The following is a 16539-nucleotide window of genomic DNA, read 5'->3' on the forward strand; positions in this document are numbered from 1 at the left end:
TTGACTCTTGGAGTGGAAATGAATTCATGCATTCATTCCACAACTCTTTATAGAGCATTTGTAGAGCTTAGTGCTGGTGCTTCCAATACCTGGAAAATAAAAGCCCTTCCCCCAGGAGACAAGTAAGTGTCCAGGCAGAAGCATTGCATCTTGGGAGATGTGCCAAGAGCGAAAATAATCAGGGCCTGGGATAAAGAGTAACCGGGCTGGGGAAAGGGGGTCCTGGGGAGGTGATAGTGGAGTTGAGGCCTGAGTGGCAAGGAAAAGGCCTTGTGAAGATCAGGCAAGAGTTCCAGGCTGAGGGAACAGCAGAGACCTCAAGACAGGAGTGAGTTGGTAGACGTGAGAACCAGGAAGAAGTGGCGGGAGCTGGCAAGTGAGACATCACAAGGGCGCCCCGTGGTGAGACCTCCTCTCTGGAAGGCCTGTTTCACACGAAGCCTGGCCAGAGCGTGACACAGCGAGAACAGCACTGGTGCATCTTCTTTAATACAACAGCCATTCCCGTTGCCTTTCCTTGAGACGCTCCAGTAATGGAATGATGGCAGGTGCTGTTAGGAGATTATGCCGTCAGCCCCTGCCTCCTGCCCTCCTCTGCTTGGCTTCGTTCTCCTGTCTCAGGCCCCAGTGTGGGCCAGAGCCAGTGCACTGATTCCCTGGGAAGAATCAGAAATGATCCCCAGCCATATACACCGGTGATGTTTCCCCAACAGGCCCACTGATTTAATCCCCTGACCTCTGGACAACCTGGAGTCTCCCATTTGGTCCACACTTCATGTGTGACTTTGAGCCAGCTACTTAACATCCCCAATCTTTCATCTCCTGGTCTGTAAAATGGGGATCAAACCAGTCTGGGGCAAGTCGTTACGAGGATTGAATGCCATCCCTCTTGGCACTCAGGAGGTACTCCATGAATGTCAGCTTCCTTTTTCTCCCTGAGCTTCCTCCCAAAAGAGGGGCTGGTTTACAAAAGGGTAGGGAAGGCTTCCCGGGTGGTGCTAGTGGTAAAGAACCCGCTTGCCGAAGCAGGAGACGCTGGTTTGATCCCTGGATCAGGAGGAGCCCCTGGAAGGGCATGGCAACCCACTCCAGTATTCTTGCCTGGAAAATTCCATGGACAGAGGAGCCTGGTGGGCTACAGTCCATAGGGTGGCAGAGAGTCTGACAGGACTGAAGCGACTTAGCATGCACTGGCAAGGAAGGTCACAGCAGGCCAGTGGGGGGTGGCCAGTTTGGGGTGCCCTCCCCCCAACCCTGGGACCCTCTGGAAGGTGAGGGGCACTCAGGACTGGCCACCCAGGGGTAGGGAGGATACTCACCGATGGGTCCAGCCCTGCCGCCAGGAGAGCCCCTAAGTCTCCCCTCGTCTGCTGCCCGGGGAGCCCCAGCGCTAGGCCACTCTCCCGACCCGCTCGCCTGCGCTCCTCTCCCGGCGGCGCGGCTCCTGGCACCTGCTCCCCGTGGGCCGCCCAGGGGCGGGCTCCGGGGACGCGGCGGCTGCACCGGGACGCGCGGGCCCCGGACTCATCCGCCGCGCACCTCCGGGAGTCGGGAGCCAGGAGCCGCCGAGAATCCGGACCGCCCCGGGCGGCCGCGGACGACTGGATGCGGCCCCGCTTGGGTCGGAAGCGCCCTGCAGGTAGGCGCGGGCGCGGGCGGTGGGACCCCACTCCCGGCTCCCCATCCCGGACCGACGCGCCGCTGGGACTGAGCGCCCAAGGGGGCCCGCGCGCGGGGTGGGGGTGTAGGTGTCTCTGTAGGGCTGGTAGCAGCAGCGAGGACCCTATCCTGCCTTGTGTTTTGGGAAGGTGGGCAAAAAGAATCACAACTTAACCGGAAGCCGAGGCTGGGAGGGCGACAAGGGTGATGGCCAGAACTTTGAGCTCCCAGGAAGTAGGGGAAGGGAGGCTGGCCACCACAGGCCAGGGACAGCGAGACATCCCGAGAAGGGGAGCCTTCTCCGCAGACAGGGGGCTCAACCACAGAACCTACCTTTTTTGTCTAAGTTCTTTAGAGACTCCAAAAATCAACTCCCACCCCATCAGCCCCTGAGACAGAACAGAAAGGAAGGGATGGGGGATGGAGACCTATTGTCTTTTGAGGGTGGGTGGGTGCAGAGAGTACACTCATCCCCCCCCCACGCCCCCTCCCCCCATCTCCATTATTCACAGTGGTTGGAGGCCGCCTTGCTTGCCCCTCCTCCTTCAAGCAGAATGCCTCCTCTTCTGTCAGGGTCAGAGGCAGAGGGTGGCCCTCCTGGCCTTTGTGAGAGGCAGGATTCCGCCTCACCCCCATCCCCCAACAAAGCTCAAACAGTCCCCGGACCTCTCAGCCCTCCTCCCTCCAGCTCTCTCTTGGACTCATTCTCTCAGCCCCATCTTGGAAGTGCTGACCCTGGGGCCATCACGATGGGGAGCCTGGTTTGGGGGAGCTAATGTTCAGTCTTCTGGGGAGTTGGGCCGGGAGAGCAGGCAGTGGATGAGGCTGAACTGTGCCAGGGTCCTGGCAGGGGGCTTGGGGCGGGGAGGGATGTCTCCTGTATAAATCAGGTTCCTAGGCCTTGCCTGGCCGCAGAGGTCAGAACAGGGGACACTGAGGCTAATCCCCCGCCCCCACCTTAGAGGCAGCTGTTCTGTGTTGCCACTGTGGGCCCTTTGAGGAGGGATGCAGCTTAGATAACAAGAAAGACTTCCTTCCAGAGGGTGGCCAGAGGATCTTTCAGGGGAGTACCAGTGTCCAGGAGAGGCAGCCCTTATCTTTGGGGTTTCCGGGGGAAGGAGGCCCTCTGGGACTCACAGCAAATAGGAGGTGAGGATAGCCTGGGGGATGGTGACCTCACCTCTGGACCATTGCTCTCCGTCACCTCTCATGCCCTCTCTCTTGCTTCCTTGGAGCCGGAGTGTTGACTTTCAGCACCACTTAGCCAGCTCACTCCTGAAAACCCCGGCACCCAGCCGTCCCCAGGGAAGGGTGAGAGGCTTCATCTCTCATCACTTCGGATGGGACGACAGACATGGCTGCCTTGGTTTGTCCAGTGGATCCCTCCCACCCCCACCCACAGCAGCAGACACCTGGACCAGTTGTGGCCCAGCCCCGGGGCTTCCTGCCTGGCAAAGTAGGGATGTGTGGGCTGGGGGTGGGCATGGCTGCCCCCACTAGGGCCATCCCACTCCTCTAGGTGGGAGTCTCTGACTCCTTTGGGGAGTCTTGGGTATGACCATGGGTGACCCCAGCCCTCTGGGCCATCCCCTGGGGGGTGCTGCTATGTGGGGGCCACACAGTGAAGGGGATTGTCACCCTTCCTCACCCTGCAAAGTGTCAGCCTTGGGAGAGCAGAGTGCTTGGTGGTGGCTCCTTGGGGACTTGCGGGGGGCAGCCAGGCCCAGGAGGGCTCACACCCCACCAGGACAAGAACAGACGAGGCCTCTCTTCTTCCAGACATGACCCCACACTCCCACCTGTGACGACCCTGTGAGTGATGGGATGGGGCTGCCAGGCTATGCACCCCTTCCCCCTGCATCATAGGATGAGGCCTGTTGTTTCGATTGTGAGCCTCAGTTTCCTCATCTGTAGAGCCTCACAGCATTGCTCTGAGGGTTAACAGAGGTGATGTCTGTCCAGTGCCCAGAAGGTAATGGGCACTCGCCACAGGGCAGTTCTTTCTCTGTCCCCACCCAGCCTTCCTCTGGCCGCTGAAACAGACAAACACAGCTTGGTGTCCCCCCACCACCCCATCCTTAGAGGCAGCTGCTCCATGTGGCCACTACAGCACCGCCTGCAAGGGACCTAAGAGATTAGCCCAGCCCAACCCCCTCTCTTTAAAGACAGGGAACTGATGCCCAGAGGGGCAGGGACTGGCCCGAGTCTGGCCAGCCAGCCGGGCTCCCTTCTCAGAGGCAGGGCTGGGACCTGGCTCAGGGAGGCGAAGGGTAGATATTGGCAGACCGGGGGGAAAATACCAAAGTGTAATTGGGCTCATTAAGGATTAGGTGAGGGAGCCCTTCATGCCCTGCCAAAGGCTGGGGACAGGCCTGGAACCCTCCTCTCCTGTTAACCCTTTGGCAAAGACAGGTCTGTCCCCAAGAACCCCCTTCCCCAGGATGCAACCACTCCCTGCTCTGCACTCACAGCCTTCGAAGTTCTTTCTCTCTAGCCATCTTAGGGTAGCGCAGTGCCCAAGGATGCTACTGAAACCCAGGGCACCGAAGTCCACTGTCACACAGCAAGAAGGGGTGGAAGTGGGCTCTGGAGCCATACCTGAGTGCTCCCTTCCCCCAAGCCCCCTCTACCTCCACGAGGACAGACACACAGACAGCAACCCTGTGTGTGTGCTAAGTCGTGTCTGACGCTTTGAGACCCAATGGGCCATAGCTCTCCAGGGTCCAGCAAGAATACTGGAGTTGGTAGCCATTCCCTTCTCCAGGGGATCTTCCCGACCCAGGGACTGAACCTGGCAGGCAGGTTCATTACCACTAGCGCCACTGGGAAGACAGCCACCTTGGTCTCCATCAACTCTCCTGCACTGGCATGAGCCTGCCTTCAAGTGGGTGGCTCCCTCCCTGGTCCAGACCCCACCCCCCAACCCCCCTGCTGCAGGAAGGTGAGAACAGAGGGAACTTTATCCTCTTCCCGTGTAAATTACAGACAGACAGACAGACACCTGAGCGCACCCATGCTCATTTTCTCTGCTTTCACCGGGTCTTTTCCTGAATTAAGTCCAGTTCTCCCCCTGTCTTCATACCCTCTCCTCCTAGCCTCTCTGGCTCTGGCCCCCTCTCCCTGCCCAGGGGGTTGGCACCTCCCTGCCTGGCATCTGGGACGGTAAGGGCTGGGCAGCTCTGAGCCTCCCCAGGAGCCCTTCTTTGCATCCGCAGTCCCCCTCCCCATCCAGCAGTTCAAACCAGGGCATAACAGGCTTTAAAGTGAGAAAGTGAAGTCGCTCAGTCATGTCCGACTGTTTGCAGGTAGGACTGTAGCCTACCAGGCTCCTCCGTCCGTGGAATTTTCCAGGCAAGAGTACTGGAGTGGGTTGCCATTTCCTTCTTCAGGGGATCTTCCCTACCCAGGGATCAAACCCGGGCCCCCTGCATTGGGAGTTCAGAATCTTAGCCGCTGGACCACCAAGGAAGTCCCCCAGAAGCAGCTCTTACACTGCCTGTCCATGTACTTTGAAGCAAGTCCTCTCCCCTGCTCTGGGACTCAACTTCCTCTTCTGTTAAAGAGAGCATGTTCTGTCCAAATGTGGGTCCAGTGAGGGTGAGTCATGCTGGTTCTGAATAGGAGCCAGCACAGGGTGTGCTGACCTCTTAATGCTCACAGCAGGGGTTAGACCGACATGTGTGTGCCATAAAAACTGCCCACCCCTCCACATTTCTGGCTAGGAGCCGTGGCTGAGCTGGAGCTCCCGAGAGGACAGCTGGGAAGCCTGTGTTAGGCAGGGCAGGCTGCAGCAGGCCCAGCAACCTGGCTGGTGGGTACACAATTAGCCCCGGAATCCAGGCGGGCCCTGTGAGCCCAGAGGCAGTATATCATGGGGGTTTAATAAGCCCCGTGGCAGATATTTGTCTGCTCTCTTGGACCACGTCCTGGGCCTGCCTGTCATAAACTGCGCTGAGATTTCAAAATACCACTGTCCCCCTGCTGCTGGGGCAGCCTGCTCTCCTGAAGACTCTTTCCCCTGACTGATTGCGCCACCCCCGACTCCCATTCTCATACCTGGTACTTTCTTCCTGGTCCGCTTTCCTTCTGAGAGAGCAGGGGAAGACTTGTAAAGGCAGGAGAATAGCTGTGATGACCTCCATCTAGAGGTGAGAGGATGTAGAATCTTACAGGGTGATGGAGCGACTTTCCCGTGTGCCCTCTGAGGGCAGAGCGGTCCCCTGGACTCCAGACATGATGCCCAGGAGTTTGTTATGGCCCAGAGGGCAACCTATTTGCCTCAGAAGTGTGGAGGAGTGGAGTCTACCCTCCTGGGTCGGAGTTCTACTTCTTATCTTCCCGCTGGCCGCTAGCTGCGCCATCTGGAGGCTATCTCTGGTACTGCAGTCCCACCAAACCTGCCTGTAGAAGCAACCCCTCCTACCGCCTTGGTTTTCACACGGTGTCCTCCCCGTTTGCACGTGCGGTGCTGTGCTCAGTCGTGGCCGACTCTTTGAGACCCCATGGACTGAAGATCACCAGGCTCCTCTGTCCATGGGCTTCTCTAGGCAAGAATACTTGCCTGGAGTGGGTTGTCATTTCCTCCTCCAGGGGATCTTCCCGACCCTGTGCCTCTCTGTCTTCTGCATTGGCAGATGGGTTCTTTACTATTTGTGCCACTTGGGAACTCTGTGCATGATTGTGTCCACATTTCCCCCTTTTATAATAATACCAGTCATATGGGGTTAGGGGCCCACCCTAACTCCATCTTAACCTAACTAATAGCATTTGCAATGACCTTATTTCCAAGTAAGGTTGTATTTCATATTCTGAACTGCTGGAGATTAGGATTTCAACACACAACTTTGAGGTGGGGACAGATGTTCAGTGACAGTCTCATTCCATGAGCTGGGCACGATGACATCCACACCATGACTCAGCTACACTCTGACATGCATACAGAGTGACACAGATTTGCCTCAGCAGACAACAGGGTAACCGAGACATTCACAGTGACCCAGGTACACCGTGATAGACACATAGGGTGACAGACAAAGGGACTCCAAGCTGCAAAACAAAGACACATCCCAGATTAAAAAGAACCGATGTTTACAGGACCCTGAGAGGTATTTTACAGAGAGCAGCTCGTCTAATCCTCACAATGTCCACGACTTGGGAACTGCTCATCACCCCATTTTACAGATATACAAATGAGAGGACTGAGGCTTCAGTCACACAGCCAGGAAGTGACAGAGCTGAGATTCGAAACCAGGTAGGAATCTACACAGAGCTCGTGCTGTTAATTGCTGAGCCACTCTGCTCCATTCACTCACAGTCCCCACACTTGTGATGACAGCCGATGTTGTGGGAACATTGCCCACAGAAGTGGCAAGCAATTTACTAAGAGCAGAGGCTGGGGTCCAGGGACTACAGGCAAGGTTCCTGGCTGTGAACTTGAGAAATTAATTTGCTTTGTTCGGATGTGGGCTCCACCACTAGGCCTGTGCCCTTATGGGAATGTGACGGCATCACTTGACTTCACTGGGTCTGATTTGCAAAATGAACACAAGTCTAAAGACACAGGAAATGCCTTTTAAGAGGATGTATTAGTTTGCCCAGGGCTTCCCAGGTGGCGCTAGTTGTAAAGAACCCTCCTGCCAATGCAGGAGACACAGGTTCAGTCCCTGGGTGGGGAAGATCCCCTGGAGGAGGGCATGGCAATCCACTCCAGTATTCTAGCCTGGAGCATCCCATAGACAGAGGAGCCTGGCGGGCTAGGGTTCATGGGGTCACAAAGAGTTGGGCACAACTTAGCACACACGGCAGCACATTAGTTTGCTCAGGCTGCCATAACAAAGAACCACAGACAGAGTGGCGTAAACACCAACTATTTATTTTCTCCCAATTCTGGAGGATAGAGGTTTGGGTTCAAGGTGTAGGGTTGGTTTCTTCTGAGACCTTGTTCCTTGGTTGCAGACAGCCATCTTTTTCCTGGGTCTTCCCATGGTCTTCTCTCTGTAACTGTGTCCAAATTTCCTTTTTGGCTGCTCCATGAGGCTCATGGAATCTTAGTTCCCCTATCAAGTATCGAACCCACGCCCTTGGCCGTGAGAGTGCCGTGTCCTAACCATTGGACCACCAGAAAATATCTGAAATTTCCTCTTCTTAGAAGAGCACCAGTCATATTGAATTAGGGACCACTCTAATGACCTCATCTTAACTTGATTACCTCTTTAAAGGTCCTCTCTCCAAATACAATCACATTCTGAGGTACCAGGAGTTAGGACTTCAAGTCATGAATTTGCGGGGAGAGAGGACAGGAGTCACTGGGCACAATTCTGCCCATATAAGAGAAATGGGCTCAGTCACTCCTCACTCAGGCCCTAGCCTTGGGGCGGCCCCAGTCTGGGGGAGAGACACAGTTCCTGACCTCAGGAATCCTCTGTCCTGGTGGGGGAGACACACCAGGACAGAGGAAGCCCCCAACTGAAGCAGAGGCAGGAAACATGCACACAGATTCTGGAAGGAAGTGAAAATCAACCCAGTTCAGTCTGAGGAAGGTCATGGGGCAGAACAGAGGCAGTTAGAGGCAGAGAAGTCTGGTGGGGAAGGTTCAGAAAAGGGAGTCGGAAAGGAGAAGGGGAGGGGCCTGGAGGGGTGGTGTGCATGCTCTGCAGGGCCCAGGGGTGTGTGTGTGTGTGTGTGTGTGTGTGTGTGTGTGTGTGTGTGTGTGTGTGTGAAGGGGCTGAATGTTCAGCAACTCAGGCAGCAGGGCCCAGGTTTCCACTGAAAACACCAACTGTCGCCAGAGCCCGAGCGGCCAACACTGCAGGGGGTATCGGGAGCCACGTGGAGAGGGGTGGGGATGGCTTCACAAGCTGTCACTGTGTCACCGTGTGTGAATGTCACTGGCGCTGGGCACTGGGAGGCTGGGTTTCTGTAGTCCCTCCTCTGGCCGGCGGCTCCTGCGTCTCCACCAGGTGCCACAGGCCTGCCTGTCCCACGATTGTCCACGCCTGACCTGTGGCAGGGGCTGAGAACAGCCTCCAGGGTCCCCCAAATGTGACTCTACCAGCTTCCCTGCTGCCTCTCCCTCAATTCTCTGAGACCCGGTCTCCCCCCGAGTGCTTTACTGAGTCCCCAAGCGTCAGGCTCCCAGTGTGTGGCCGTTTCTTTTGTTTTAAATCTTTTTTTTAGTTTTTAGATTATTTATCTGACTACAACAGGTCTTAGTTGCAGCATGAGGGATCTAGTTCCCTAACCAGGATTGAACGCTGGCCCCCTGCATTGGGAGTGTGGAATCTTAGCCACTCGATCATCAGGGATGTCCTAGTGTAAAGCCATTTCGGATACTCTTCCAGATATTCCTGCATTTCACTGCTGCTTGGTCTGAAATAGCCTCCATCCTGCTCCCTTTGGCCATCCTTGGGCTGGGGCTTTCAGAAGGAAGGACCCGGGGAGGTCCAGCTGGGACAAAGGACACAGTCTTCTCTGGGTTCTGAAGCCCTCTCGCTCCTTCTGTGTGTTCACCGCACTCACCTTTGTTTACCTGCCTCCCTCTCTGCCCAGGTATGAAGCGGCCACTGAGCCCATCTCCCGCGGGTGAGAAGGAGTCCCCCGTATCTGAAGCTGCTGAGTGCCCACCTCGGCCCCCAGAAGCACCTAAGCCCAAGCGGGAAAGAAAACGGCCCTCGTACACCCTCTGTGACGTGTGTAACATCCAGCTGAACTCAGCGGCCCAGGCCCAGGTGCACTGTGGGGGGCGGGCCCACCAGAGGCGCCTGCGGCAGCTCAGCCTAGAAAAGACGCCCCCGGGGCCAGGTCAGTTGGGAGGGGCGCTGCTCCCAGACTTGGTTCTGGGCCCCTGTAGGGGGCTGTGGATCTCTGGTCTTTCTCTGTGGGGTCCTTTGGTCTGGGGGACCTTCAGTGGGGACTTAGGGTCTCAAGCTCCCCAGAGGCCGTCAAGTTTTGTTTTGCAGCTGGACAGCTCTCTCTGGGGTCTCTCAGGGCCTGGGGTCTGAGGCCTCCCCTGAATCTGGGGCTCTTCCTGGGGGATCTTTTAGGATCAGCTCCCCTAAGTAGCATTTCTCCAGCCTGGAGACCCCTGGAAGGTTGTTTTCCAGTTAAGGGACTCACCGGAGTGTCCTGGTTTTCTGTGCTGGTCTCTGCAGGCCAAGGTCAGCGAGGTACACAACACGCCAGCTTAGGGCTGAGAAGTGGTCAGGGGAATGGGGGGTGGGGGGTGCAGGGGGCAGGGAAGGCCCTCCCCCTCTGGTTGCCGGACTCCTGGCCAGGATTTCGGCCTCTCCCTGGCTGCGGTGACGCTGCAGAGGTTTGGCTGGAAGAGGGCCACTGGCCACGAGGCAGATTTCTGGACAAAGTGGGTGAATGGATTTGTGAGGATGATTCCAGCTGACAGGCGCATGGGAGTCATGAGAGAGATGGGCAGCAGTCGGCTGCTGGTGGCAGGGGAAGCAGGTTCAGAAGCAGGCCCACTATGGGGGGGCGGGAAGGGCCAGAACTCCTGCCTGGTTCCTGAAGGCAGCCACCAGAAGCGTGCCCTGCACACACACCCAGCAGCCCAGGGTGCTTGAGGGTTGCCTGCTGTCTGCGGGTGTGTTCATGGGGCGACCTGTGTTCCTAGTACCGTGCTGGGGCCTGGAGATGAACAAGTCCCAGTCCTATACAACGCCGCACCCCCCCCGCCCCCCCCAGCCTTGCTCCCACTAAGACTGAAATCTGTCTTTCAGGCTGAGATAGAAAAACAGCAGATGAGCAGATGAGTGCTGTGGGTGGCATGTGGGATATGCCCCCATGGCTACAAAGGAGAAAGGGAGATTCTACCTGGGGGTACCACAAAAGGCCTCCTGAAGGAGGGGGCCACACTGAGCTTTGGAATAGGGGTGAGGGGAGGAGGGATGTCTCGGACAGGGGTCACTGCAGGAGCAGTGCTCTAGTCGCTGGGACTGTCTCTCCCATCTGAGCATCCCTCCACAAGGGCTGGACCTCAGGACATGACTCTGAATAAGAGCATATTCGACTGTATGAATGTTTCTGGAGTGTGTGTGTTCAAAGTCACTCATTAATTCATCAAATACTTAGCTGCTGTTTGAGGTATTCATATTTTTCTTTTTATTAGTATTTTTTCTATTGAAGTATAGTTGATTTTCAATGTTGTGTTAGTTTCAGGCATATAGCACAGTGACTCAGTTTTATATATATATATATATATCCTGGTGGCTCAGATGGTAAAGCGTCTGTCTACAATGTGGGAGACCTGGGTTTGATCCCTGGGCTGGGAAGATCCCCTGGAGAAGGAAATGGCAGCCCACTCCAGTACTCTTACCTGGAAAATCCCATGGACAGAGGAGCCTGGTGGGCTACAGTCCATGGGGTCGCAAAGAGTCAGACACGACTGAGCGACTCCACCACCACCACATATATATATATATATATATATATTCTTTTCTCCCTTTGGATTATTGGGAAAATAACAAAATATTGAGTGTAGTTCCCTGTATTATACAGTAGGTCCTTGTTGTATTTCTCTTCATTGATCTTTATTGAGATATTACTGACATATAACAAATGTCAGTATGTTTAAGGTGTACAGTGTGATGATTTGATACACATATGCATTATAAAATGATTACCATAATAAGGTTAGTTCATACTGCCATCCCCTCACACAATTATGATTTTGTGTGTGTGAACTGATAACAGTTAAGGTCTACTCTCTTAACAACGTTCAAGTATATAAGGCAGTATTGCCAATTAGGGGCTTCCCTGGTGGCTCAGATTGTAAAGAATCTGCCTGCAATGTGGGAGAACTGGGTTCGATCCCTGGAGAAGGGGATGGCTACCCACTCCAGTATTCTTGCCTGGAGAATCCCCATGGACAGAGGAGCCTGGAGGGCTACAGTCCATGGGGTCACAAAGAGTTGGACATGACTGAGCAGGCACACACTTGCAACAACTCACAACAATTGGGGTACATGAGAAGGAAGGGGGTGGGATGAAGGAGACACATTCTGGAGTCTTTTCTGTAGGACTTGGTGATTGATGAGATGCAGGGCCAAGGAAACAGGAGGTGCCAAGATGGCCCTAGCCTAGAGGGTGCTGTGGTGGGCAGTTCCATGATCAGAAAGGAGGCTCTGAGAGGGAAGTGGGGCTGGAGGGCAGGGGTGGCTGGGGAAAGCCATTCCTGTGGCCAGGGGACCCTGCCCCACCCCTGCTCCCCTCTAACTCGGGCTCTTCAGGCCCTCCTTCCGGGCAGTGGTTCTCCTTTCTCTCCCACTATCCCAGGGTGGAGAGAGCATGTGGGGTGTGAGAGAAAGGACCACAGCACCTAGATACTGGTGGCCAGAGACAGGCTGCCCAGAGGGAGGGAGTCCCCCTTCACTCGGCTTCCCTTTCCTCACAGTCCTAGTATGGGCTAGGTGTGGGGAGTCACCAGGAGAAATGAGGCCTGGTACTCCCCTCCAGATTGCTAAACAGGACCTGGTAAGTCACCTGTCCATGCATCCCTGAGCCCCTGGGCCCTGTGCTGGCCCCAGGCAGGATGCCAGGATTCTGCACTGAGCAGTGCTGGCCACTCAGTCTATGTGGCAGACCTTCCCACCACCATGCTAAGAGGAGTGAGCTTCACCGTGGGAGCATGGGGGGAGGTGATGGCTGTGCCCAGAGCAGGGATGAAGCCAGAACCTTCAGATTTCTGGGAACCCTGGAATCCCGGGGCTCCAGTGGAGAACCGGTGCTCCATTGACCTGGTTATCTTCTAACCTACTTCAGGCCATGACCCCCCAGCATCCACCCACCTCTCCCATGGACTCTCCTGTCTCCTTGGCCTCCTGAGAGCTGGGGGTGGGAGAGGCAGCCCACAGCAAGAGGATGCTAGCAACTTCCCCCAGGGGTGGGGTGTAGGGACCTCCGTCCTGCTGAAGGCCTTTCCCAGCCAGAGCAGAGAGACCTGAGGAAGGGACTGGGTCAGAGCAGAGAGACCTAAGGCCACAGCTGACTGGGGCTGGGACTTCCCAGATGGCGCTATGGGTAAAGAACCTGCCTGCCAATGCGGGAGACTTAAGAGATGTGGGTTCGATCCCTGGGTCTGGAAGATTCCCCTAGAGGAGGGCATGGCAACCCACTCCAGTAATCTTGCCTAAAGAACCCCATGGATAGAGGAGCCGGGTGGGCTATGGTTCATAGCATCGCAAAGAGTCGGCCATGACTGAAGCAACTTAGCCTGCACTGGAAGCAGAGAGAGTTACACCTACTGGCAAGAAGCTTGAGGTGAAGTGTGAGGGGCCTTAACACACGGCTCTGTTCCTGGACGCCTGAGATCTCGGTCCTGTGGCAGCCAGGAAGGCCGCCCCGCCCGTTCCCTGGGAGGGTGCTGAGGGAGTGGGGGGGACGGCCCAGTCGGGCCCCATGGAGGCTCCGGTTCTAGAAGGCCTCCTGGAGCTGTCACTCTGATTAGGGGTCTGTGGGGCTGGCGCCTTGCACAGTGACAGGCCATCACAGGCAGTGAGGCGGGATCGTGTCTGGAGGATCCTGTCCCTGAGGCGTCTATGGGAGGGAGATGTGGGGGCCGTTTTCTCTCTAAGCTGCATCGCCAACGCCTGGGACAGAGCCCTCCTTACTCAGCCTTACCCAGCTTCCACCCTGACTGAGCCTGGAGCGCCCAGGGAGGGCATTGGCTGGGAAGACAGCAGGAACCCCACCCTTCCCCCTGGCCCCTACTCCAGGTCATTCCCCTACTTGCCTTCCTCCCCACTGGTCTCACACAGAGCAGGCCCTTTCATCCTTCAGGAATGCATCTTGAGCCCTCTTTCAGCCACCCTGCCCATCCTCCTATGAGAGGGGTGGGCACCAGGAACCCTGGCTCCAATATGGCTGAACTCAATGACCCTACTGATCATCACACACACACACATACACGCCCCTAAACAACTGTAGGTAGTTTTTGAACATCCATAGAGAGAAAGGTTTGCTGGCTCAATTCTCCTACCTCCAACCTCTAGTGTGGATGTTGGGCCAGCCCCAGGCGTGGGGGACTGACACCTGGACCTCGATCTGGGGGCACCAAGAGCTGTGATGTACGCCCAGCACCAAGTTGAGCATGTGCTTAGGAGATGACCTGTTTGCAAAGCACTTCCACGTGCAGCAGAGCATTCCTTTCTTACCCAGATATCCCAGAATGTGGATGATTGGCATTAAGCCCTTGTGTTAGAAACTGAAATATATTAGAGCTCAGAGAGTGTAAGCAACAGACCTAAGGCCACACAGCCAGGTTCAAATCCTAGCATCTCTGACTCTAAATCCCATCGCTTGTGCCCTCCCCACCTTGTGATTGTTAAGAGAGATGGAGCCTTAGTGTTTCAGGAATGGGGAGGGGGGATAGCCAAGAGCAGGTGGACTGGCTCCCAGGACAGGCTGATCAAGTGCTCAGGACCCATGCCTTGGTGTCCTCAACTGAAAAATGGGGAGATGCCAGCCATCTCCTGCTCTGCCTAGGCTGGCCAGGGACAGGGAGGGGAACCTCCTAAATCCAGTTGGTTCCTCCCCCTGTCTCTTGGCAGGACTGACCCAGCTGGCCCATCCCCTGCCCCCCATCATTGCAACATGACACCAGAGGGGAGAGAAGGGGATTTCAGAAGTGTCTTATGCTCTGGCTTAAGAGGAGTGCAGGGTAGACCCTAAGGAGGACAGGAAAGCAGAGATGGAGGCAGACTGTGTTGGATTTCAGAGCAAAGATGGCTGCAGTTGTATTAGATGTCCCTGTGCCTTTGGGGATGAGAAGGCATCAGAGTGGCAGGTGGAGGCTCTTCCCGGCCCCCGTGCCCTCAGACCTAGCTCCCATTGTAATCAGTCCCTCCATCTCCTCTCCTAGTCTTTGCCTGAAGAAACCTCTGGCTGCATTCTGAGCCCCAGAGATCAAAGACCTTGAGCTTGGGTCATGCCTGAGTCACTGGTTTGGTGAGCTGTTCACCCCCCACTCTCTGCAGATGGATTAATTTCAGTCCCATCAGGAGGTCCCCAAAGCCCTCCAGCCTGTCCCCCCATGGCTTCAGCATCTCCCTTGGTTGCCAGTTCCTCCTCAGTGGCCCCTCCCAACTCATCCTGAGGCCTCTGCGTGCATATTTCTTCCCCTTGGCTCCCCCAAGGCCTTCCAGGTGGTTCAGTGGAAAAGAACTCACCTGCCAATGCAGAAGATGCAAGAGATGTGGGTTCGATCCCTGGGTCAGGAAGATCCCCTGGAGGAGGGAATGGCAACCCATTCCAGTATTCTTGCCTGGAAAATTCCATGTACAGAGGAGCCTGGCAGGCTACAGTCCATGGGGTCTCAAAGAGTTGGACATGACTAAGCACGCACACAGCACCCCCAAGGCCAGTGAGAAGTTCTTGCAGTCTAACGAGCAGTGCCTCCTGCTGCTGTCCTCCTTAAGTGGTAGGTGATGTAAGTGCCCTCACTGACCCTGGACAGCCTCCCCACCCCCCACCAAAGGTGTGAACCTGACCATCAGCACCTCCCCCTAGGGACCACCAGGAAAGGCAAGGCTGTCTGGGTGGAGAATTAGGGGGGCTTAGCTCAGATCCCCGGCCCCGCAGAAGACAAAGGTTCTGTCTGTGTCTCTAGGTGGGTTAATTATCTCTGGGCTTGAGTTTCCTTCCTCTGAGCACACCCGCAAGCCCTCCCCCCAGAGCCTGTTCCTAACAAACCTGTTTTCAGGGGCTGCTGCCACCACCCCCTCCCCAGGCCTTCTTTGCAGCTGGAGAACTGGCTGCTCCAGAGATTATGGGTTATTGTCTGGTGGAGACAGGATGCTGAGGGGGTGGGGGGCTAGCGCTGGGACCCAGGGCTTGGAATGCGAGGCTGGATCCAGCTGTGTGGCTTTTGGCTGTCTCCCCTGCCACATGCCACCCCACCCTCCCAGCACCAGGTGCCCAGGTGAATTGGGAACCGGCAGGTTTCAGGAAGAGGAGGGGAGAAAGGAGCAAAATGAGGAGAGAAAAGATGAGTGGGGAGGGAAGGGCATGGGTAAGCTCGGGGTGACAGAACTTCTAGGTGGTCAGATAAACGTGCCTCTCCCCCTTTCCCTGGCATTGCCCAGGTAGCAGATCCAGCAGTCTCCAGGTCCTGACCTGTAAGCCACCTGGGCTCCCTTCCCACATCACCATGGCCAATACTCTAGGACACTCTGAACTTCAGTTTCCCTGTAGCATGCTGTGCTTAGTCACTCAGTCGTATCCGACTCTTGGCGACCTGACCCCCTGGACTGTAGCCCACCAGGCTCCTCTGTCTATGAGATTCTCCAGGCAAGAATACTGGAGTGGATTGCCATGCCCTCTTCCAGGGGATCTTCCCGACCCATGGACTGAACCTGGGTTTCCCACTTTGCAGGCGGATTCTTTACCATCTGAGCCAATAAGGAGGTAAATAAAAGATAATAGGGGCAGAGGATGAGTAAGGCTGGAGAGAAGAACAGGGGCTCCTACGGCAGCAGCTGAGTTCAGCAGGAAGAACTACCTGGCAAGCAAAAAAGAGGCTGGCAGCACCTCTTTTCCTGGGGCCTGGGGTAAACTCTTCTTCGGTATGAGAGGCACTAGGCCCCCTGATACCTTCCCCCTGTCCCCATACCTGCGGGGAAGGAAGAGCCCCATTCTCTCCATCAGTGGTTGTGATGTGGGGACACCAGGGAACAGGCAGCTTCTTCCCCGGGCCCGAAACCACGGCTCTCCAGCAGAAGCAAGAGTCCCTCCCTCTCGCCCTCCCCGTCCCGCGCATCCCCCACCCCTTCCCTCTGTCACTCTGGCTGGGTTTCATTTGCTCCTCACTCAGCGCTCAGCGGTGCCTCCAAAGGCAGAGAATGCTCTTGGGTGAGTGCTGAGGACGCCTGAGCT

The 16539-nt window shown here is 56.0% G+C and overlaps 1 protein-coding gene across 11 annotated transcripts in view; it reads left to right on the forward strand.

Annotated features, from left to right (window-relative positions):
• The window catches only part of LOC122441684 (zinc finger protein 385C), a 56872-nt gene that overhangs the window by 15817 nt on the left and 24516 nt on the right, over positions 1 to 16539 (forward strand). For 7 of the 11 annotated variants that reach the window (XM_043468663.1, XM_043468672.1, XM_043468681.1 and 4 more), the window contains exon 2: positions 9208 to 9459. In XM_043468663.1, coding sequence (XP_043324598.1) covers positions 9210 to 9459 — 250 coding nt within the window. In that variant the 5' untranslated portion in view covers positions 9208 to 9209. Of the gene's footprint in view, positions 1 to 1142; positions 1640 to 9207; positions 9460 to 15959; positions 16516 to 16539 lie in introns of those variants that run through there. The other 4 variants (XM_043468654.1, XM_043468696.1, XM_043468582.1 and 1 more) reach the window with 4 other exon arrangements.

Source organism: Cervus canadensis, chromosome 1 (genome assembly GCF_019320065.1).
Source record: "Cervus canadensis isolate Bull #8, Minnesota chromosome 1, ASM1932006v1, whole genome shotgun sequence".
Classification (NCBI taxonomy): Eukaryota; Metazoa; Chordata; class Mammalia; order Artiodactyla; family Cervidae; genus Cervus; species Cervus canadensis.